This window comes from Palaemon carinicauda, chromosome 16, assembly GCF_036898095.1.
Source record: "Palaemon carinicauda isolate YSFRI2023 chromosome 16, ASM3689809v2, whole genome shotgun sequence".
In the NCBI taxonomy this organism is placed as follows: domain Eukaryota; kingdom Metazoa; phylum Arthropoda; class Malacostraca; order Decapoda; family Palaemonidae; genus Palaemon; species Palaemon carinicauda.
Window position 1 is genome coordinate 65,604,204 of NC_090740.1, and position 24,589 is coordinate 65,628,792.

Below are 24,589 nucleotides of genomic sequence, written 5' to 3' on the forward strand. Positions count from 1 at the left end.
TCCCTACCAGGGAATCCAAATATTATTACTGACGGAGGTCTCAGCAATGGCCTGGGAGAAGAAACACAGATAAGTGTCTTTTCTACTTCCTTTCCAGCTTACTATCCTAAGCTATTATATACAATAGTGATTACTATTGTTAATAACATGTATGCCTTTATATCAATGATATAAAAACCACAATACTCATTGAATCCATTTCCTTTACAGGAGGAGCTGATGGTGAAGTGTGTAGCCTTGTTCTGCAACCACAAGGGTAAGGACTTTAATTTGTGGACACATGATGTGCATTGGCCTTCCTCTTGTACTTCTTCCATCAGCTTTTGCATTCATCACCTTCTTTAGCGGAGCCATTACCATTAAATCACCATGGCCAAACCACCTCAACACATTCATATCCACTCTAGCTGCTAAATAATTTCTCACACCCGTTCTCACCCTCACTACTTCGTTACTAATCCTATCTACTCGAGATAGACCAGCCATGCTTCTCAGATTCTTCATCTCAAACACATTCAATTTCTTTATCTCCGTCACTTTCATTCCACACATCACAGTTGGTACAATCACTTTCTCATACAGAACTCTCTTTACATTCATGCCTAACCCTCTATTCTTTACCACTCCCTCCACTGCCACCAACACTTTGCATCCTTCATTCACTGTCTGATGTATATATGCTTCCACTCCACCATATATATATATATATATATATATATATATATATATATATATATATATATATATATATATATATATATATATATATATATATATATATATATATATATATATATATATATATGTATATATTGTGTCGAATGTTCGACTCAACAGAATCAGTTCTGCTGTTAGTAGTCGTCTGATGACGTCACATGAAAGGTCTCCATTATTTTATTTCTTGTTCTTGATTTCCAGTATATTTAATATTTGAAATACAGATTTATTTCATTATTGGAGTTTGTTATTATTGTAACAATATAAGGATGTTCTTATTTCATTAAAATTATCAAGGTTTCCTTGAAAACATGTTCTTTGTTGGAAGTTGTGTTCGGACATCGGAGTTCTGATTCGACTTCAACATTAATTGTATAGAGAATAACTGGTTATTTTAGATATTAATAATCCAGTTATTGTATCATTCTATTGTTATTAATTATCTTTTCCATCTAGAAATGTCCCCCCTGTTAACTACCTTACGTCCAAGTATTTATTTCATAATTGTATAGAACATACGAACATTGGCTTAAGGGTTAAGGTATGGCAGAAAATACGAACATTAGCTTAAGGGTTAAGGTATGGGAGAAATCCCGACAATTTTTTCGTCTTATTACAAACGTGCCCGAGAGAACATCTCGACTTATTTGGCACCTGTTGTCGCCGGGTTTTTAGCAGTGAATACACTCCGAGTTTATTATATTATCGTTAGGGGATAGATGAGTATATGTGAGGGGCCTGTTGATATAGTCATCTATTCCAGTTGATAGCAAGCATAGTGTCCTCATCTGAGGATAGTTCCATACCTCTAGTTGTGATGGCTTACATGCTCTAGAGGCCATTTATTTATTTCACAGTGTGTTTTACGCTATATGGTGCGGTATTGTTGCCGAGCATTCAATATCATGTATGATCGTTTGATCTTGTGTTAGGTTAAACTAACCCACATTCTATGTCTTAGTAATGCATAGTTCATGTTAGTAGTCTAATAGGTTAGGCCTAGGAGTGTGGTTGTTAGACTAATACCCGTGCGACTATTATCGGCCCTAAGGGGGGCCACGGTAGGTTACCATCAATATTTTCATTTGCTGACCCATTGCAGTTCTTATATAAGACTAATATGTGAATTAAGTATATATTTATAGTATCAAGCTAATCAACCTTTCATTTTCAAAGTAACCTACAATTAATTCTCCATTTCATTACACTGTTATGTATTGCTTTGATTTTCCCTTTGAGGACTGTAATGGGTGGGATTTCTTTCTATTTTGTCAATATGTAATATATGCCAAATTTATATAAGTTTGATTTGCATGATGCTTTGTGGTATGTTTTGTTGTTTCAGGAGCGATTACTTAACTGGGTTTTTTCCTGAAGGATAATTGCGGATATATTTACTCCCATTATGACATGTGAAAATTATTCGATTGATCTTCTCAGCATTGTGAGGTATGTGAAAGAGACACTTGTTGATTTGCCTCACCCCCATTTACTAGTTGCCTAATGGAAATGTTATACTCCATCTTATCCGAGTAACATTAATTCTTTTCATTTTATTGTGTAGTTGAATTATCCAACTTTCCTCCACAGTAAGATTAAAAATGGTCCTTCGAACCGGATACTATAGTTGGTTCCTTAACGTTTTGCAACCCCTTCTATTATTGGCAATCATCATGTCACTTTCACATACTTCAATATTATATATATATTTTCTTTGAATTTGTGATTAACCTAACCTAATTCTGGTTAGATATTTATTATATGTTTATTGTGCAAAGGTTGCTATAGATATAACAATGGAGGCTGAATACAGGTCACTGACCAGTTTGCGTGGTCATATCACGCGAGGTCTAAATTATATGACCGATGCCCTAACCAGTGATGCAGGAGTTCGCTATTTAGAACTTCAAAGTGCTTCTTTAGAGAAAAGGTGGAACAGTTACGAATCTCGATGGGACATATTTGTTGATAAATATATTGATGAAAGTGGTCATGATGAGAGGGAGGCTAGACATATTGACCTCCAAGATAAATATCATGAAATTCAACTTAAGCTGTCATTGTATATGAAACAATTTTCCCCAATCTCTCAAAGTAATCCGCATGGTAGTACTAATTCTATGATTAGGGTAAAGTTGCCTGAAATAAAATTGAAAGAGTTTTCAGGAGACCCTCTAGACTGGACTAGATTTTGGAATCAATTTAGTACATCTATTCATTTAAAGAAAGACATAGATGATGTTACTAAATATGTATATCTAACCCAATGTATTAAGGGCAATGCTCAAAAGCTACTTGCAGGTTTTAAGGGTGAAGCTTCTGATTATGGTGATGCCATTAAGGCGCTAACTGAAATGTATGGGGATCCAAAGAAGATAAGGCGAACTTTACTTAGGTCTTTGATTAATTTAGGGAAGCCTAAATATGTTAGAAGTGAAATATTTGATTTTAAGGTTGATTTGGAGAACTTGCTCATGCGAATAGGTCATGATTCTGAGATTGATGTGTCGTCAAATGAGATGATATTGAGGGAACTTATTGTGTTAAAACTACCAAAAGAGGTAGAAGATTTTATGTTTGGTCTTTATAAAACCATGTACTTTAGTGTAAGTCAGATAAAGGAAGGTCTTCAACACTTATTGAATTTTATGGAACATGAAAGTAAAGGGAATGCTAATAAGGGAACACCAGAAGTCAATAAAATTCGTTTCCAGTCACCAGCAAAACCTTCATCTCCATTTAAAGGTTCAAGTACTGTAGGTACTTACACTACACTTAGTAATTATTCTTGCATATATTGTAAGGGAAAACATAGACCCTTTGACTGTACGATTTATAGCTCTCTAAATGCTAGGAGGGAAAGGTTGAAGGTATTGAATCGATGTATTAAATGTACTAAGGTACATCAGTCAACTGAGTGTGCCACCATTCTTAATATGTGTCCTCATTGTAAAAGAGGAAAACATCATTCGTTCCTTTGTATTAGTTCTCCAGGTTCAGTTGGTACTCCAAATATTGGTAAGTCCACAGTAACTAGTAAGGATATTAACAGTGATAAATTGAATGGTGACCCTGTAACAACGAATCAAGTGATGTCTATAATTAATAAACAGTCTTCTCATCAAAACTATAGTGTAGCTCTTCCTACTGCAATGGTAACTGTTAGATCAGAAGATGGTCAATTAATCTCAGTCAGGTGCCTCTTTGATAGTGGAAGTCAACGTTCCTTCATTCATAAAGATTTGGTCCATAAGTTAAGCCTCAGAACAGTTTCTACTGTAAATATGATTTTGAATAGTTTTGATGGTATGGGTGATTCCAGGGATTATGAGATTGTTAACCCTGTAGTTTCTTTGGGAAATAGGAAAAAGAGAGTAACGTTGATTGTTGTGAAGGATATGCCTGAACCAATAATAACTCCTGGCCTTTGTGACACGATGAAAGATCTTGATAAGATAGGTTATCATCTTGCAGATAGAGATATAAAATCAGATAGGATTGACAATATAAAAATGCTTATAGGTGCAGATTTCCTGGGAAATTATTTATCAGGTTTGAGACAAGTGAATAATGTAGATTTACTTGAATCTCCAGGTGGCTATTTAGTTTATGGCCTCATTCCACATAGAGGTACGGATCATATTCATTGTAATAGTGCCCTTGTTGCTAGAGTGAGTGTCGAGTTAGGAGAAAATGCTCCATTGTTGGTTGATCCTCGCACAATAAGCTCTGCCGTGGTTGATGATACTCTTCCTGTGCATAAATTGTGGGATCTTGATGTAGTTGGAATCATTCCTTCACAAGTTTCGCCAAGTGATGTAGAAACTATTTCAAAATATGAAACTACTGTTTTGCATAGAAATGGAAGATACTGGGTGGAATTGCCATTCAAGCATAATCATCCATTTCTCCCAACTAATTATAATGTAGCATTAGGTCAAATGTATAATCAACTAAAAAGGTTCCAGCATCAACCAGATCATTTGAAATGTTATGATAACATAATCAAGGAACAATTAAAGTTGTGTTTTATTGAGGAGGTTGAAAATCCTGTAATAAGTCCCAACACCCACTATCTTCCACATCATGCAGTCAGAAAGAACTCCTCCACTACACCCCTTAGAGTGGTGTATAATTGTAGTGCAAAGCCAAGTAAATCCTCTGCATCATTGAATGATTGTCTCATGACCGGTCCGTCATTAACGGAGAAATTATTTGATTTGTTAGTCAGGTTTAGAATGAATAAATTTGCCTGCATAGCTGATATTGAGAAGGCCTTTCTGCAGATTGGATTGCAACAGCATCACAGAGATTTTACTAGATTTTTGTGGTTAGAAGATCCATTTGACGAAAATAGTAGAGTAAAAACATATAGGTTTAAATCGGTTCTCTTTGGTGCTACTTGCAGCCCTTTTTTATTGCAGATGACCTTACAGTATCATTTTCAAAGATCACATTCACCCTATTCAGGTGTTCTATTATCTAGTTTTTATGTGGATAATTTTCAGCACAATGCTGATAATGAACAGCAGTTGGTGGAATTATATGATGTGGCCAATGCTGAAATGAGTAAGGCTGGAATGAATCTGAGACAATGGAACAGTAATTCAAAATTACTTAAGGATCATATAAGCCAGAATACAGAGGAGTCATTGGAATTTCCACTTGTGGACAAAATATTAGGTTTGAGTTGGGAACTTTCAAGTGATTCATTATTTGTAAATCTGTGTAAATTTGAAACATTACAGTATGTTACGAAGAGACAATTACTGTCTGTTGTATCTTCTTGTTTTGACCCTTTGGGTATGTGTGTGCCTATTTTGATTAAAGGGAAGATATTAATTCAAGAAGCATGGAAAGAAAATATTGGTTGGGATGTAAAATTACCACCCTCATTTCTTGACAGATGGAATACTTTGGCTTGTGAATTATCAGAGCTCCCAACCTTCAAATTTCCTAGATGTATCTGTTGGATGGGAGACTCTTATAGACTTCATGTTTTTGTAGATGCCAGTACTACTGCCTATGGTGCAGTTTGTTATCTCAGTAATAACAATCAATCTAATTTTGTAGCTAGCAAGGCCAGAGTAACCCCACTGAAAACTCGTACTATACCTCAGTTAGAAATAACGGCATTACAGCTAGGTACTCAATTTGCATGCTGTATCAGAGACCTTTTTCATCATTTCTTTATTGAAGAAGTCATAATTTGGTCAGACTCAGAAGTTGCTCTCCAATGGCTTAAAAATAATAAATGTAAAATTACCTACGTTCAAAATAGAGTAGCTCAAATAAAGGAAATAGGATCCTCTTTCAAGTTTTTATATGTATCCACCAAAGAGAACCCTGCAGATCTCCTAACCAGGGGTATTAGTATTACTCAGTTTCGTAAGTCTCGTCTATGGACCCATGGACCTTCATGGTTATCCTGTCCTGAAAAATGGCCTGAACAGAGATTTTTAGTAATGATTTGTGAAATTGTTTCAGAGATTGTTCCTGAAGTGCCTATTCCAGAACCTATTTTTGATTATAATAACTACTCATCGCTTAGGAAGTTGTTGAATGTTACTAGAATTGTTTATAATTTCATTATGTGTGTTAAATCTGGTATTAGATTAGTCGATCCTCTTGTGTATTGGATCAGATATGTTCAAGATACACATTATCCCAGAATTTGTGCCTTCCTTAGGAAGGAATTGAACGGTCTTGAGCAGGATAAACTGCAATTTATTAAAGACATAGGTCTTTACTATGATGAGTCTACTGGTCTTGTTCATAGTCGTGGTAGACTACACCATTCTAATTTAGACCAGAGTACCAAATTTCCTATCTTAATACCTTCCAAGAGTCATTTAGCTAATCTCTTAATTGATTTTGCTCATGAAAAATGTCTGCATGGTGGAGTTAAAGAAACTTTGTCCTATCTTCGCAGACAATATTGGATACCAAAGGTGATATCAACCATTAAGAAGTTCTTAAGACATTGTGTAAATTGTAAAAGAGTTGAAGGTAGGAGATTTGATTACCCTGGTCCTCCTCCACTTCCAGCTGTAAGAGTTCAATTTACGCGGCCATTTTTTCATACTGGCATTGATTTTTCAGGTCCCATTACCATAACCAAAACTGAAGATGGTAAACCTCATAAATATTATATAGTACTTTTTACATGTACTGCATCAAGACTAGTTCATTTAGAGTTAGCATGTAACATGAGTGCATTAACGTTCATTAATATTTTTAGACGATTTTGTGCTATCTATTCTGCCACTGTCACTGTGATTTCTGACAATGGTAGTAATTTCTTGGCCAGTGCCAAATTTTTTGATCAATTGTTGATGCAAAGAGAAGTAAAGGAATATATGGCTGTTAATCATATACAATGGAGGTTCATTGCACCCCGTGCTCCTTGGCAGGGGGGATTCTATGAACGCCTCATTGGACTAACCAAGTCCTGTCTAAAAAAGGTGCTGTTCAAGAAAAGAGTTAATGCAGATGAATTAGAAACTGTGTTGAAGGAAATTCAGTGTAAATTGAATAATCGTCCCTTAACTTACATAGATGCAGAAACTCCCATCGAACCTCTTGCCCCAATTCATTTATGGTGTGGTAGGATCATAAATCCTATGCCATCAGTAGAGCTAGATAGTCAAGAAGATCCAAACTTTTTGGATCATAACGAATTCAATAAACGTTACAGCCAAGTGTCTGTTATTCTTAACCACTTTGAAAATATGTGGAGAAATGAATACTTAACTGCATTACGTGAGAAACATTACGGTGGCTCACAAGCATGTCAGGATAAAGCTCCACTTGTAGGGGACGTAGTTATTGTTGAACGGCCAGGTCCGCAACATGAGTGGCCTTTAGGTCGTATTGTTAAATTGTATCCAGATAAAGAAAACATCATAAGAGTAGTGGATGTTCTGTACAATGGATCTATAAGTAAGCGTACCATAGACAAATTGGTTCCTTTGGAAATCCACTCGCCACTTATAAACTCCACAATAGTGCAGGGTGAAGAATCACAACCTAACGTTAGTGGTGAAACCAAACAGATTCATGGAGATAGTGTGAGTGAAGTGCGTCCTTTAAGGAAAGCAGCTTTAAAAGCTGCCAAGCTCCGTCAATATCTTATTGATAATGATCAAATTTAAAGTTTTGAATTTATTTTGCTTGTTGGGAGTGTGTGTCGAATGTTCGACTCAACAGAATCAGTTCTGCTGTTAGTAGTCGTCTGATGACGTCACATGAAAGGTCTCCATTATTTTATTTCTTGTTCTTGATTTCCAGTATATTTAATATTTGAAATATAGATTTATTTCATTATTGGAGTTTGTTATTATTGTAACAATATAAGGATGTTCTTATTTCATTAAAATTATCAAGGTTTCCTTGAAAACATGTTCTTTGTTGGAAGTTGTGTTCGGACATCGGAGTTCTGATTCGACTTCAACATTAATTGTATAGAGAATAACTGGTTATTTTTAGATATTAATAATCCAGTTATTGTATCATTCTATTGTTATTAATTATCTTTTCCATCTAGAAATGTCCCCCCTGTTAACTACCTTACGTCCAAGTATTTATTTCATAATTGTATAGAACATACGAACATTGGCTTAAGGGTTAAGGTATGGCAGAAAATACGAACATTAGGGTCGGGAATTTCGATCCGATCAATCGAAATTCCCGCCATTTGACTACACCTACGACTACGTCAAATTGGAGGGAGAGGAGAAACTCGCGGGCGAATGAATGTAGTTCCAGACGTGAACGTTTAGAGCCAAAAAGGGAAACCACCTGGTAAGAAGGCGCTGAGACTAATAAAATCAATTGCTAGTAATTTAAGATTAGGAAAAATAAAGTCATTCTATTGTAACATGATAAAAAAATCCAATCTAGAAATTTAGGTTCATGATAAATTGCGCCAAAAAGGTTACTTCGGAGGTTGCAAGGATAGCTCGTCCTCTTTGATCCAACGTCCCCAACCGAAGTAAGTCCCCTCTAATTGTTATCTCTCCTCTCTACCTTGTCTACCAGGTTGGTTGTAGTAGATGTTTGAGTGCAAGACGTTTAGTTTTTATATCGCAGTTTAGTGTAGAGATCCTTGTGATTGGGGATCTGAATCCTGAGTTAAATAAGAATAGGGATATTTGGTGTGTGATTCGTTGTGTATTGAATTCGAATTGGCACTATTTTCAGTTTGTTAATGAGTCCGGTGTGGACTTTGTGCTTGAAGAGCACATGCTACATTACCTAGGGTCAGTCTTGTTTTTCAGTGAGTCTTGTGAATGCTTAAGAATGTTGTTTCTCTATATCAGAGTTTATTTTTGTAATAAAATTGTAAATTTTATCGCCGTATTTTAGTTAACTCCTGGAGGGTTTTGGGAATCTTGCCTCTTCAAGGCCTTGCGATCCGCCCAGTACATCGGGCAGATTTAATTAACTGGTGAAAATCACAACACTTGGTCCTTCGAACCGGATCGCAAGCGCTTCCCAGAGCCGGACAGGACTAATTTAAAATATGAGCTTTTGAGAGAGAGAGAGAGAGACGAACAATTAAGGTCCTCTACGTCCCGATGTGCGATCGCCCACGTGGGTCAGTTCTTTGAGTCCCTTAACGTTAAATTATCTTTTTTTCCTTGCCTTGTTCAACCCCCCCAAACGTAAAGTAAAGTAATTAAGATGGCTGTGTCCACGATCGTGCATATCGAGGCGTCGATGGGCCTACTGGAGGATTTGCTAAGCGAAACGCAAAGGGCGCTGATAGAGACTTACTCCGAGTCCGTTTACCAGAATTTGGTAACGGAGTTGCAGGCAGAGGTCCGACAGCTTAAAGAGCTATACAAGAGCCAGCGCGTTAAGCTAGAAACTAGTTTCGAAGCCCGAATTAGGCATATGTTAGGTGAAGCGACACGCGCTTCCACACTATTGTACAATAGAATAGATAAAGTGAAAGGCCCTTCAACGGGGAATGTTGCCCTCCCCAGGTTGAAGCCGCTGCCTCTCCCCACGTTTGAAGGGGAAGTGCAAGAGTACGCATCGTACCGTGAACTATTCACGATCCACGTGGATCGAAGAGCTGATTTAGACGAAGTGTCTAAATTCACGTATTTATTGGGGACGTTGGGCAAAGAGCCGCTCCGGATTATCAAATCTCTGAGTGTAACCGCCACGAACTATAGTGTAGCATTAGATTTATTAGATAAGCAGTATGGCAACGTGCACCAAACACTCGTGATTCTGCACCGCAAGTTAGCAAACATCTTTGTGCCGTCACTAAACCCAGTAGAATTAAAAAGGTTCCGTTTTGAGTTAACCATCATTATTGAGCAAATCAAAAGACTTAGTACCAATGACTTAGGCCAGGCCATGGTCATGAGCCTCATTAATCAAAAATTGTCAGAGGGAAAACTATACCGCAAGGTGGTAGAGCATTTGAGGAAATGCGACTATACGTTGGACGAGTTTTTTGAGGCAATAGATTTCATAGTAAGAATGTTAGAAGACGATGCATTGCAGAGAGGCGACAGTCTTGAGAGTGACAAAAGACCAGACAGTAGTGTAAGACCGAAAACCCATCCCATCCACCATAATTCCTGCCCATTTTGTAGCGAACGGCATCCGCCTCACGGATGTCGCCAAGTGACAGACGTAGCTGCTAGACGTCGCATTTTACTAAAAAGGGGTCTTTGTTTCAATTGCACGAAATCAGGCCATCGTAGCGATAAATGTCCCGTATCAAATTCCTGTAGAAACTGTAATGCTAAGCACCACACTGCGATTTGCGACGCGGGTAGACCGCAATCAATCCCTAGTCATAGTAATAGTCAATCAACAACGTCCCGCCCCGTAGTAAATGCGACGCCTGCACAGAACCAAAATGCCCCCCGTCCGTCTAAGGTTAAAGTAGAATCTAAGCCGTGCACGAGCGCAAAGATCGCGCAGAGGTCTGATGTGGACCTCCCATGCACTATCTTGCCAACAGCCATGGCAGGTATTCAACAAAGGCAAGGTAGTAAGCGAGTCCGCCTATTTCTCGACTCAGGAAGCCAGAGGAGCTTCATCTCTGCAAAAATTGCCCGTCAATTAGGCCTACCGGTGGTAGGAAGAGTATCCTTGAATATAGCTCCGTTTGGTTCCGAGGAAATAAGCGGCCAATACGATGTAGTAAGTTGCAGGGTTGAAATGGGGAAAAGAATCGTGCGTATGAAATTGGTGGCACACGAACACGTGGACGTCCCGATACATAACGTGGGTTATGTCAAAGTCAGACAGCATCTGTTGACCAAGGGAGTCACGTTAGCTGATCCAGCAAGCCAATCAGATACCATGAAGAACGTTCACATATTAGTTGGGGCTGATTATTTTAGCTATTTTGTCATAGGTGTAGAAAAAGTAGATGGGATAAATCTTTTCTTAACGCATAATGGTATGTCCCCGTACGGGAAGGTGCCACAGTGGCTGTTCCAAGGGGAAAAGGTCGAACAAGTAAGAACGTTGAGAGTGTGCAGAATCACGGACGAGCCATATCTGTATGATGTAGATGAGTGGTGGCGATTAGACCGTGTTGGTATCGCCCCATCTGAGCAATACACTGTTCGCGAGGCCGAGGCCGTGCGAAAGGTATTGCAAAGCGTTGTAAGAAAACCTGAGGGATATCAGGTTAGCCTACCATTCGGATCGGATGCTAGGCCAGAAACAAATTATCGTAACGCTATGGCGCAATTGGAGTCGTTGCAGACAAAATTCAGAAAGGATAGGGAATATCTTGAACAATATCAGGGAGTGATAGATAAGTATCTCGAAGCAGGTTTTATATCAGAAGTGAAAAATCCCGTAGTGGAAGGTTATTACATGCCACACTTTGGTGTTAAGAAAGACAGCCGTACCACCCCCCTTAGAATCGTGTTCAATGCCTCTGCCAAGTCACAAGGTTGCAAGTCCTTGAATGAATGTCTTTTACCTGGGCCCAATTTGGTAGAAGTAGCATATAGTCTAATTATAAGGTTTAGGTTGAATCGATATGCCATGTTAGCCGACATAAGTAAAGCATTCCATCGTGTTTTGTTAGATCCTAGTGATGCCAAATACACACGATTTCTGTGGCGCAAGGCAGCTGGTCGAGCGCTTACCTTCGCCTTTAGAGTCGTGGTGTTCGGCATCACAGCTAGTCCATTTTTGCTACAGCAAATATTAAATTGTCATTTTAAAGAGGAAGGGCGCCCAGATTTAGTAAAATCTTTTTATGTCGATAATTATCTGGCCACGTTTGAAGATATAGAACATATGAGGCAAGAGCATGAGTCTGTTCATAACATCTTAAAAAGGGCGGGTATGCCCTTAGAAGGGTGGGCCAGCAATCACTTGGCCTTCGATAGCGAGAAACAGTGGAGTGAGCCTGTGAGTGTGAACGTGCTCGGGCTGCGATGGGCCCGGGACGTGGACAGATTGTGTGTGAAAGAAAGTAAAAGGATCTGTGAGTTGGGGGAGGGATGGGTGCCCACGAAGCGTAGGGTACTTTCCCTATTAGTCTCCATATATGATCCGATAGGTTTGATAAGCCCATTATTTGTAAGGGGAAAGCTTTACCTTCAACAACTATGGGAGGATAATGTAGGTTGGGATGATGTTTTAGGAAAAGAGAGGGCTAAAGAGGCAAGTGAATTGTTGAATGATTTGAAAGCGGTGAGCGACATCACCTTTCAAAGATCAATAGGAAAAAGAGGCTTACAACTTCATGTGTTCACCGATGCCAGCAGTAAGGCATATGGAGCAGTAGCATATACTAGGGACGAATGCAATCGGGTAAGTCTGGTAACGAGTAAAACCCGGATCACTCCGAAAGGGATGAGCAAGCTGACGATCCCTAAGCTAGAGTTGCTGGCCTTATTGTTAGGCAGCAGACTAGCAAGAACGCTCAAGGATCTGATCGAGCCACGGGAAATAGTAATGTGGACCGACAGTAAGGTAACGTTGGTGTGGGTAGCATCGCCCGATGCTAGGTCTAATAAAAATGTGTTTGTTTCTAACAGAGTGGCGGAAATTAATTTTATTCAGCAGGTTTGTAGTTTCAGTCTGAACCATGTCCCTAGTCAGCAGAACCCTGCCGATATCCTATCCCGAGGCGCAACGGCTCAACAATTGCAAGCTAACCCCCTGTGGAGGAACGGTCCAGAATTTCTCAGGACCACGGGAAGGCCTGTTCCTTGCGAGGAGGAAGATTTACTACATCAAACTCGCGTAGTAGCGGCGGTGCAGGAGTTGAGGGAGGAGATGTGTCCTACCCCCCCAGGCGAGATTTGGGACGTCCTGAAGAGGGAAGTAGGGTTCCAATTCTTGTTACGAGTAGCCAGACTAGTTTTAAAGTTTGCTAAGATAGAACGGCATCCGTTCAGTATTGTTGTAAAATTAGAGCAAAAACATTATTTGCCTACTGTTTATGCCTACTTAGAGGGCGGAGTCAGACCCCCTCGTGAAGTTGCTAATTTTGCTAGACAATTGAATTTAGTTTTGGTAGATAATCTCATCTGCACCAGGGGACGAGTGTCCCATGTAGGAGAAACTGATCATTTAATTCTCTTGCCAGCCAAAGGGCATTTGGTTAGGATGTATCTAAATTATTTACATCAGTTACATTTGCATTGTGGGGTGAATACTCTAATAGGTATCTTTCGACAGAAATGTTGGGTGGCGGGTCTACGTTCCATTGCGAAGCGAGCCGTGCGGCAATGCCCTGAATGCAAGCTGGCCTTCCAGCCTCTAACGAGACAGCCACCACCACCCCCCCTGCCAAAGGAAAGGATCACCCTCACGAAACCGTTCACGGCGGTCGGAGTGGACCACACAGCAGCTATACACACGGAAACACGGCCAGGGTATATACTTATCGTAACTTGCATGGCCAGCAGAGCCGTGTACCTTGACTTCTGTCCCTCTTTGGAAGCAGAAGAATTCGTGTTGGCACTTAGACGGTTTAGTGCCACCCACGGTGCCCCACAGCTCATCATGTCCGATAACCATCAAACCTTCAAGGCTGCCAGCCACCTCCTGCAGGGACTTTATGAAGAGGATGAAGTCCAGCAGTTCCTGAGGAAAACTGGCATAAAGTGGCGGTTTCAGACGCCCCGTGCACCTTGGAAGGGTGGGTTCTTCGAGCGTTTGATAGGAGTAACGAAACGGACCCTCCAGATAGCCCTCGGGAAGAAGTACCTGCCGGACGCCCACGTGCTAACCCTCGTGAAAGAAGCAGAAGCAGTGGTGAATAATCGACCGCTCATGTACAGCGGTGACGAGCGCGAGGATGAAGTCCTCACCCCCTCCCATTTGATAAGAGGACACCAAGTCCACCTCATGGCCCCGATCTTACCGGACGACCATCTCAACGCAACCTTCACCTCTCTGAAGCTACGTGATCGTTACGTAAGATTGACAGATTCGCTCAAAGCCTTTAGGGAACGCTGGAGAAAGGAATACTTGAGTGCCTTGAGGGCCCGGCACGACAGTCGGCCCGGGGAACCCTCCAAGCTGCACCCCGGAGACATCGTGCTAGTGAAGCAGGACAATAAGAAGAGAGCGACTTGGCCTCTGGGACGTGTCGTGGAGACGTATCCTGACGACAACGGAGTCGTACGCTCGGCGAAAGTGTTGTTTGAGGGTGTCGAATCGCTGCGAGCTGTCAGCCACCTGGTTCCCCTAGAAATAGCCCCCTCTGAGGATGACCATGAAGGAGACGACGGCGATGACGGAGAAGAGGGTGCGTACAGTTCGACAGCCGGAATGCCAGGGATAGCGGAGACGTCTGGGAACGACCAGGGTATGGCAACAGCTACGACAACTCAACAACCAGCCACAGGAACGGACGACAACGACGAGGAAGGTGAGAACTATGCAGTTAGTGAAAGAAGTGAAAATGAAAATGAAACAGAGCAGACGAACGCACAAGGACGTTCTGCACGCCCATTGAGAAGGGCTGCCGCGAAACAGCGAGAACTAATGGACTGTCTACTGAAAGGTGACGATATATAAAAAGTAGCTGTAAACTGTAAGTGAAAAGGGGGCGTGTTCTATCTGGAAGGTAGGGAGGGTGGAGTTTGTGAGGTGTGCGTGAATCGTCGGAGGTTGGAAGTGCTTAGGGCTGGAGAACGGGGACGGGATGGTCTCTCGTGCGTACAGACCGAGCGTTGCACAGAACCAGCCCCTCCCTCTTGTACTCCATTAAGTAACAGCCTGCATGTAGCAGCGCTATAGAAGTCTCGATTATTGTGAGTTGAGACAGACTGAATTTGAATTGTCATTTATGTATTTCTGCCATTTCTTGAATTGTCTTAGACCCATTGCCTAATTGTCTTTGCACTTGAATTATTATGATTGCATTTATGCCATTTCTTGAATTGTCTTAGGCCCATTGCCTAATTGTCTTTGCACTTGAATTATTATGATTGTATTTCTGCCATTTCTTGAATTGTCTTAGGCCCATTGCCTAATTGTCTTTGCACTTGAATTATGATTGCATTTCTGCCATTTCTTGAATAGTCTTAGGCCCATTGCCTAATTGTCTTTGCACTTGAATTATTATGATTGCATTTCTGCCATTTCTTGAATAGTCTTAGGCCCATTGCCTAATTGCTTGCCAATTGAATTCTGCAAAATGTGTACATTATCACTTATTTCTGCTGTTCCTTATGTGTATTACACGAGTGCTTTAGAATTGCTAGGCCCATTGCCTATTTTGATCTGTTATATGACTATATTATAGATTGTGTTTATTACCCCGGGGTAACATTGCTGTTGTATGTTGTGCGTACTCTGTTCGAGTCGTTGCGGAGCGCTACGCAGCGAGCCTAACAGAGTCTCGGAGTAAGCCACTCCCCTCACCCCGAGTCTAGCTCCATCCAATTGACCGACGTTTCATCGCTCCTTATTTTGGGGCGTGGAGGATGTCGGGAATTTCGACCCGATCAATCGAAATTCCCGCCATTTGACTACACCTACGACTACGTCAAATTGGAGGGAGAGGAGAAACTCGCGGGCGAATGAATGTAGTTCCAGACGTGAACGTTTAGAGCCAAAAAGGGAAACCACCTGGTAAGAAGGCGCTGAGACTAATAAAATCAATTGCTAGTAATTTAAGATTAGGAAAAATAAAGTCATTCTATTGTAACATGATAAAAAAATCCAATCTAGAAATTTAGGTTCATGATAAATTGCGCCAAAAAGGTTACTTCGGAGGTTGCAAGGATAGCTCGTCCTCTTTGATCCAACGTCCCCAACCGAAGTAAGTCCCCTCTAATTGTTATCTCTCCTCTCTACCTTGTCTACCAGGTTGGTTGTAGTAGATGTTTGAGTGCAAGACGTTTAGTTTTTATATCGCAGTTTAGTGTAGAGATCCTTGTGATTGGGGATCTGAATCCTGAGTTAAATAAGAATAGGGATATTTGGTGTGTGATTCGTTGTGTATTGAATTCGAATTGGCACTATTTTCAGTTTGTTAATGAGTCCGGTGTGGACTTTGTGCTTGAAGAGCACATGCTACATTACCTAGGGTCAGTCTTGTTTTTCAGTGAGTCTTGTGAATGCTTAAGAATGTTGTTTCTCTATATCAGAGTTTATTTTTGTAATAAAATTGTAAATTTTATCGCCGTATTTTAGTTAACTCCTGGAGGGTTTTGGGAATCTTGCCTCTTCAAGGCCTTGCAATCCGCCCAGTACATCGGGCAGATTTAATTAACTGGTGAAAATCACAACACTTAGCTTAAGGGTTAAGGTATGGGAGAAATCCCGACAATTTTTTCGTCTTATTACAAACGTGCCCGAGAGAACATCTCGACTTATTTGGCACCTGTTGTCGCCGGGTTTTTAGCAGTGAATACACTCCGAGTTTATTATATTATCGTTAGGGGATAGATGAGTATATGTGAGGGGCCTGTTTATATAGTCATCTATTCCAGTTGATAGCAAGCATAGTGTCCTCATCTGAGGATAGTTACATACCTCTAGTTGTGATGGCTTACATGCTCTAGAGGCCATTTATTTATTTCACAGTGTGTTTTACGCTATATGGTGCGGTATTGTTGCCGAGCATTCAATATCATGTATGATCGTTTGATCTTGTGTTAGGTTAAACTAACCCACATTCTATGTCTTAGTAATGCATAGTTCATGTTAGTAGTCTAATAGGTTAGGCCTAGGAGTGTGGTTGTTAGACTAATACCCGTGCGACTATTATCGGCCCTAAGGGGGGCCACGGTAGGTTACCATCAATATTTTCATTTGCTGACCCATTGCAGTTCTTATATAAGACTAATATGTGAATTAAGTATATATTTATAGTATCAAGCTAATCAACCTTTCATTTTCAAAGTAACCTACAATTAATTCTCCATTTCATTACACTGTTATGTATTGCTTTGATTTTCCCTTTGAGGACTGTAATGGGTGGGATTTCTTTCTATTTTGTCAATATGTAATATATGCCAAATTTATATAAGTTTGATTTGCATGATGCTTTGTGGTATGTTTTGTTGTTTCAGGAGCGATTACTTAACTGGGTTTTTTCCTGAAGGATAATTGCGGATATATTTACTCCCATTATGACATGTGAAAATTATTCGATTGATCTTCTCAGCATTGTGAGGTATGTGAAAGAGACACTTGTTGATTTGCCTCACCCCCATTTACTAGTTGCCTAATGGAAATGTTATACTCCATCTTATCCGAGTAACATTAATTCTTTTCATTTTATTGTGTAGTTGAATTATCCAACTTTCCTCCACAGTAAGATTAAAAATGGTCCTTCGAACCGGATACTATAGTTGGTTCCTTAACGTTTTGCAACCCCTTCTATTATTGGCAATCATCATGTCACTTTCACATACTTCAATATTATATATATATTTTCTTTGAATTTGTGATTAACCTAACCTAATTCTGGTTAGATATTTATTATATGTTTATTGTGCAAAGGTTGCTATAGATATAACAATGGAGGCTGAATACAGGTCACTGACCAGTTTGCGTGGTCATATCACGCGAGGTCTAAATTATATGACCGATGCCCTAACCAGTGATGCAGGAGTTCGCTATTTAGAACTTCAAAGTGCTTCTTTAGAGAAAAGGTGGAACAGTTACGAATCTCGATGGGACATATTTGTTGATAAATATATTGATGAAAGTGGTCATGATGAGAGGGAGGCTAGACATATTGACCTCCAAGATAAATATCATGAAATTCAACTTAAGCTGTCATTGTATATGAAACAATTTTCCCCAATCTCTCAAAGTAATCCGCATGGTAGTACTAATTCTATGATTAGGGTAAAGTTGCCTGAAATAAAATTGAAAGAGTTTTCAGGAGACCCTCTAGACTGGACTAGATTTTGGAATCAATTTAGTACATCTATTCATTTAAAGAAAGACATAGATGATGTTACTAAATATGTATATCTAACCCAATGTATTAAGGGCAATGCTCAAAAGCTACTTGCAGGTTTTAAGGGTGAAGCTTCTGATTATGGTGATGCCATTAAGGCGCTAACTGAAATGTATGGGGATCCAAAGAAGATAAGGCGAACTTTACTTAGGTCTTTGATTAATTTAGGGAAGCCTAAATATGTTAGAAGTGAAATATTTGATTTTAAGGTTGATTTGGAGAACTTGCTCATGCGAATAGGTCATGATTCTGAGATTGATGTGTCGTCAAATGAGATGATATTGAGGGAACTTATTGTGTTAAAACTACCAAAAGAGGTAGAAGATTTTATGTTTGGTCTTTATAAAACCATGTACTTTAGTGTAAGTCAGATAAAGGAAGGTCTTCAACACTTATTGAATTTTATGGAACATGAAAGTAAAGGGAATGCTAATAAGGGAACACCAGAAGTCAATAAAATTCGTTTCCAGTCACCAGCAAAACCTTCATCTCCATTTAAAGGTTCAAGTACTGTAGGTACTTACACTACACTTAGTAATTATTCTTGCATATATTGTAAGGGAAAACATAGACCCTTTGACTGTACGATTTATAGCTCTCTAAATGCTAGGAGGGAAAGGTTGAAGGTATTGAATCGATGTATTAAATGTACTAAGGTACATCAGTCAACTGAGTGTGCCACCATTCTTAATATGTGTCCTCATTGTAAAAGAGGAAAACATCATTCGTTCCTTTGTATTAGTTCTCCAGGTTCAGTTGGTACTCCAAATATTGGTAAGTCCACAGTAACTAGTAAGGATATTAACAGTGATAAATTGAATGGTGACCCTGTAACAACGAATCAAGTGATGTCTATAATTAATAAACAGTCTTCTCATCAAAACTATAGTGTAGCTCTTCCTACTGCAATGGTAACTGTTAGATCAGAAGATGGTCAATTAATCTCAGTCAGGTGCCTCTTTGATAGTGGAAGTCAACGTTCCTTCATTCATAAAGATTTGGTCCATAAGTTAAGCCTCAGAACAGTTTCTACTGTAAATATGATTTTGAATAGTTTTGATGGTATGGGTGATTCCAGGGATTATGAGATTGTTAACCCTGTAGTTTCTTTGGGAAATAGGAAAAAGAGAGTAACGTTGATTGTTGTGAAGGATATGCCTGAACCAATAATAACTCCTGGCCTTTGTGACACGATGAAAGATCTTGATAAGATAGGTTATCATCTTGCAGATAGAGATATAAAATCAGATAGGATTGACAATATAAAAATGCTTATAGGTGCAGATTTCCTGGGAAATTATTTATCAGGTTTGAGACAAGTGAATAATGTAGATTTACTTGAATCTCCAGGTGGCTATTTAGTTTATGGCCTCATTCCACATAGAGGTACGGATCATATTCATTGTAATAGTGCCCTTGTTGCTAGAGTGAGTGTCGAGTTAGGAGAAAATGCTCCATTGTTGGTTGATCCTCGCACAATAAGCTCTGCCGTGGTTGATGATACTCTTCCTGTGCATAAATTGTGGGATCTTGATGTAGTTGGAATCATTCCTTCACAAGTTTCGCCAAGTGATGTAGAAACTATTTCAAAATATGAAACTACTGTTTTGCATAGAAATGGAAGATACTGGGTGGAATTGCCATTCAAGCATAATCATCCATTTCTCCCAACTAATTATAATGTAGCATTAGGTCAAATGTATAATCAACTAAAAAGGTTCCAGCATCAACCAGATCATTTGAAATGTTATGATAACATAATCAAGGAACAATTAAAGTTGTGTTTTATTGAGGAGGTTGAAAATCCTGTAATAAGTCCCAACACCCACTATCTTCCACATCATGCAGTCAGAAAGAACTCCTCCACTACACCCCTTAGAGTGGTGTATAATTGTAGTGCAAAGCCAAGTAAATCCTCTGCATCATTGAATGATTGTCTCATGACCGGTCCGTCATTAACGGAGAAATTATTTGATTTGTTAGTCAGGTTTAGAATGAATAAATTTGCCTGCATAGCTGATATTGAGAAGGCCTTTCTGCAGATTGGATTGCAACAGCATCACAGAGATTTTACTAGATTTTTGTGGTTAGAAGATCCATTTGACGAAAATAGTAGAGTAAAAACATATAGGTTTAAATCGGTTCTCTTTGGTGCTACTTGCAGCCCTTTTTTATTGCAGATGACCTTACAGTATCATTTTCAAAGATCACATTCACCCTATTCAGGTGTTCTATTATCTAGTTTTTATGTGGATAATTTTCAGCACAATGCTGATAATGAACAGCAGTTGGTGGAATTATATGATGTGGCCAATGCTGAAATGAGTAAGGCTGGAATGAATCTGAGACAATGGAACAGTAATTCAAAATTACTTAAGGATCATATAAGCCAGAATACAGAGGAGTCATTGGAATTTCCACTTGTGGACAAAATATTAGGTTTGAGTTGGGAACTTTCAAGTGATTCATTATTTGTAAATCTGTGTAAATTTGAAACATTACAGTATGTTACGAAGAGACAATTACTGTCTGTTGTATCTTCTTGTTTTGACCCTTTGGGTATGTGTGTGCCTATTTTGATTAAAGGGAAGATATTAATTCAAGAAGCATGGAAAGAAAATATTGGTTGGGATGTAAAATTACCACCCTCATTTCTTGACAGATGGAATACTTTGGCTTGTGAATTATCAGAGCTCCCAACCTTCAAATTTCCTAGATGTATCTGTTGGATGGGAGACTCTTATAGACTTCATGTTTTTGTAGATGCCAGTACTACTGCCTATGGTGCAGTTTGTTATCTCAGTAATAACAATCAATCTAATTTTGTAGCTAGCAAGGCCAGAGTAACCCCACTGAAAACTCGTACTATACCTCAGTTAGAAATAACGGCATTACAGCTAGGTACTCAATTTGCATGCTGTATCAGAGACCTTTTTCATCATTTCTTTATTGAAGAAGTCATAATTTGGTCAGACTCAGAAGTTGCTCTCCAATGGCTTAAAAATAATAAATGTAAAATTACCTACGTTCAAAATAGAGTAGCTCAAATAAAGGAAATAGGATCCTCTTTCAAGTTTTTATATGTATCCACCAAAGAGAACCCTGCAGATCTCCTAACCAGGGGTATTAGTATTACTCAGTTTCGTAAGTCTCGTCTATGGACCCATGGACCTTCATGGTTATCCTGTCCTGAAAAATGGCCTGAACAGAGATTTTTAGTAATGATTTGTGAAATTGTTTCAGAGATTGTTCCTGAAGTGCCTATTCCAGAACCTATTTTTGATTATAATAACTACTCATCGCTTAGGAAGTTGTTGAATGTTACTAGAATTGTTTATAATTTCATTATGTGTGTTAAATCTGGTATTAGATTAGTCGATCCTCTTGTGTATTGGATCAGATATGTTCAAGATACACATTATCCCAGAATTTGTGCCTTCCTTAGGAAGGAATTGAACGGTCTTGAGCAGGATAAACTGCAATTTATTAAAGACATAGGTCTTTACTATGATGAGTCTACTGGTCTTGTTCATAGTCGTGGTAGACTACACCATTCTAATTTAGACCAGAGTACCAAATTTCCTATCTTAATACCTTCCAAGAGTCATTTAGCTAATCTCTTAATTGATTTTGCTCATGAAAAATGTCTGCATGGTGGAGTTAAAGAAACTTTGTCCTATCTTCGCAGACAATATTGGATACCAAAGGTGATATCAACCATTAAGAAGTTCTTAAGACATTGTGTAAATTGTAAAAGAGTTGAAGGTAGGAGATTTGATTACCCTGGTCCTCCTCCACTTCCAGCTGTAAGAGTTCAATTTACGCGGCCATTTTTTCATACTGGCATTGATTTTTCAGGTCCCATTACCATAACCAAAACTGAAGATGGTAAACCTCATAAATATTATATAGTACTTTTTACATGTACTGCATCAAGACTAGTTCATTTAGAGTTAGCATGTAACATGAGTGCATTAACGTTCATTAATATTTTTAGACGATTTTGTGCTATCTATTCTGCCACTGTCACTGTGATTTCTGACAATGGTAGTAATTTCTTGGCCAGTGCCAAATTTTTTGATCAATTGTTGATGCAAAGAGAAGTAAAGGAATATATGGCTGTTAATCATATACAATGGAGGTTCATTGCACCCCGTGCTCCTTGGCAGGGGGGATTCTATGAACGCCTCATTGGACTAACCAAGTCCTGTCTAAAAAAGGTGCTGTTCAAGAAAAGAGTTAATGCAGATGAATTAGAAACTGTGTTGAAGGAAATTCAGTGTAAATTGAATAATCGTCCCTTAACTTACATAGATGCAGAAACTCCCATCGAACCTCTTGCCCCAATTCATTTATGGTGTGGTAGGATCATAAATCCTATGCCATCAGTAGAGCTAGATAGTCAAGAAGATCCAAACTTTTTGGATCATAACGAATTCAATAAACGTTACAGCCAAGTGTCTGTTATTCTTAACCACTTTGAAAATATGTGGAGAAATGAATACTTAACTGCATTACGTGAGAAACATTACGGTGGCTCACAAGCATGTCAGGATAAAGCTCCACTTGTAGGGGACGTAGTTATTGTTGAACGGCCAGGTCCGCAACATGAGTGGCCTTTAGGTCGTATTGTTAAATTGTATCCAGATAAAGAAAACATCATAAGAGTAGTGGATGTTCTGTACAATGGATCTATAAGTAAGCGTACCATAGACAAATTGGTTCCTTTGGAAATCCACTCGCCACTTATAAACTCCACAATAGTGCAGGGTGAAGAATCACAACCTAACGTTAGTGGTGAAACCAAACAGATTCATGGAGATAGTGTGAGTGAAGTGCGTCCTTTAAGGAAAGCAGCTTTAAAAGCTGCCAAGCTCCGTCAATATCTTATTGATAATGATCAAATTTAAAGTTTTGAATTTATTTTGCTTGTTGGGAGTGTGTGTCGAATGTTCGACTCAACAGAATCAGTTCTGCTGTTAGTAGTCGTCTGATGACGTCACATGAAAGGTCTCCATTATTTTATTTCTTGTTCTTGATTTCCAGTATATTTAATATTTGAAATATAGATTTATTTCATTATTGGAGTTTGTTATTATTGTAACAATATAAGGATGTTCTTATTTCATTAAAATTATCAAGGTTTCCTTGAAAACATGTTCTTTGTTGGAAGTTGTGTTCGGACATCGGAGTTCTGATTCGACTTCAACATTAATTGTATAGAGAATAACTGGTTATTTTAGATATTAATAATCCAGTTATTGTATCATTCTATTGTTATTAATTATCTTTTCCATCTAGAAATGTCCCCCCTGTTAACTACCTTACGTCCAAGTATTTATTTCATAATTGTATAGAACATACGAACATTGGCTTAAGGGTTAAGGTATGGCAGAAAATACGAACATTAGCTTAAGGGTTAAGGTATGGGAGAAATCCCGACAATTTTTTCGTCTTATTACAAACGTGCCCGAGAGAACATCTCGACTTATTTGGCACCTGTTGTCGCCGGGTTTTTAGCAGTGAATACACTCCGAGTTTATTATATTATCGTTAGGGGATAGATGAGTATATGTGAGGGGCCTGTTGATATAGTCATCTATTCCAGTTGATAGCAAGCATAGTGTCCTCATCTGAGGATAGTTCCATACCTCTAGTTGTGATGGCTTACATGCTCTAGAGGCCATTTATTTATTTCACAGTGTGTTTTACGCTATATGGTGCGGTATTGTTGCCGAGCATTCAATATCATGTATGATCGTTTGATCTTGTGTTAGGTTAAACTAACCCACATTCTATGTCTTAGTAATGCATAGTTCATGTTAGTAGTCTAATAGGTTAGGCCTAGGAGTGTGGTTGTTAGACTAATACCCGTGCGACTATTATCGGCCCTAAGGGGGGCCACGGTAGGTTACCATCAATATTTTCATTTGCTGACCCATTGCAGTTCTTATATAAGACTAATATGTGAATTAAGTATATATTTATAGTATCAAGCTAATCAACCTTTCATTTTCAAAGTAACCTACAATTAATTCTCCATTTCATTACACTGTTATGTATTGCTTTGATTTTCCCTTTGAGGACTGTAATGGGTGGGATTTCTTTCTATTTTGTCAATATGTAATATATGCCAAATTTATATAAGTTTGATTTGCATGATGCTTTGTGGTATGTTTTGTTGTTTCAGGAGCGATTACTTAACTGGGTTTTTTCCTGAAGGATAATTGCGGATATATTTACTCCCATTATGACATGTGAAAATTATTCGATTGATCTTCTCAGCATTGTGAGGTATGTGAAAGAGACACTTGTTGATTTGCCTCACCCCCATTTACTAGTTGCCTAATGGAAATGTTATACTCCATCTTATCCGAGTAACATTAATTCTTTTTATTTTATTGTGTAGTTGAATTATCCAACTTTCCTCCACAGTAAGAT

General features: G+C 38.9%; 2 protein-coding genes across 2 annotated transcripts; both read left to right on the forward strand.

Annotated features, from left to right (window-relative positions):
* The first annotated feature begins 2,513 nt into the window (after window positions 1–2,513).
* On the forward strand, window positions 2,514–7,871 carry LOC137655341 (uncharacterized). The gene has a single exon (XM_068389233.1). It carries the CDS (start codon window positions 2,514–2,516, stop codon window positions 7,869–7,871), a length of 5,358 nt encoding a protein of 1,785 aa, XP_068245334.1.
* Window positions 7,872–17,700: 9,829 nt separating this feature from the next.
* On the forward strand, window positions 17,701–23,058 carry LOC137655342 (uncharacterized). The gene has a single exon (XM_068389234.1). The coding sequence runs from the start codon at window positions 17,701–17,703 to the stop codon at window positions 23,056–23,058; it is 5,358 nt and encodes a 1,785-aa protein (XP_068245335.1).
* The last annotated feature ends 1,531 nt before the right edge of the window (window positions 23,059–24,589 follow it).

What these genes read in the sequence shown, in the direction of transcription:
- LOC137655342 (XM_068389234.1), top strand. Translation starts at nt 17,701, where the DNA reads ATGGAGGCTGAATACAGGTCACTGACCAGTTTGCGTGGTCATATCACG.
- LOC137655341 (XM_068389233.1), top strand. Translation starts at nt 2,514, where the DNA reads ATGGAGGCTGAATACAGGTCACTGACCAGTTTGCGTGGTCATATCACG.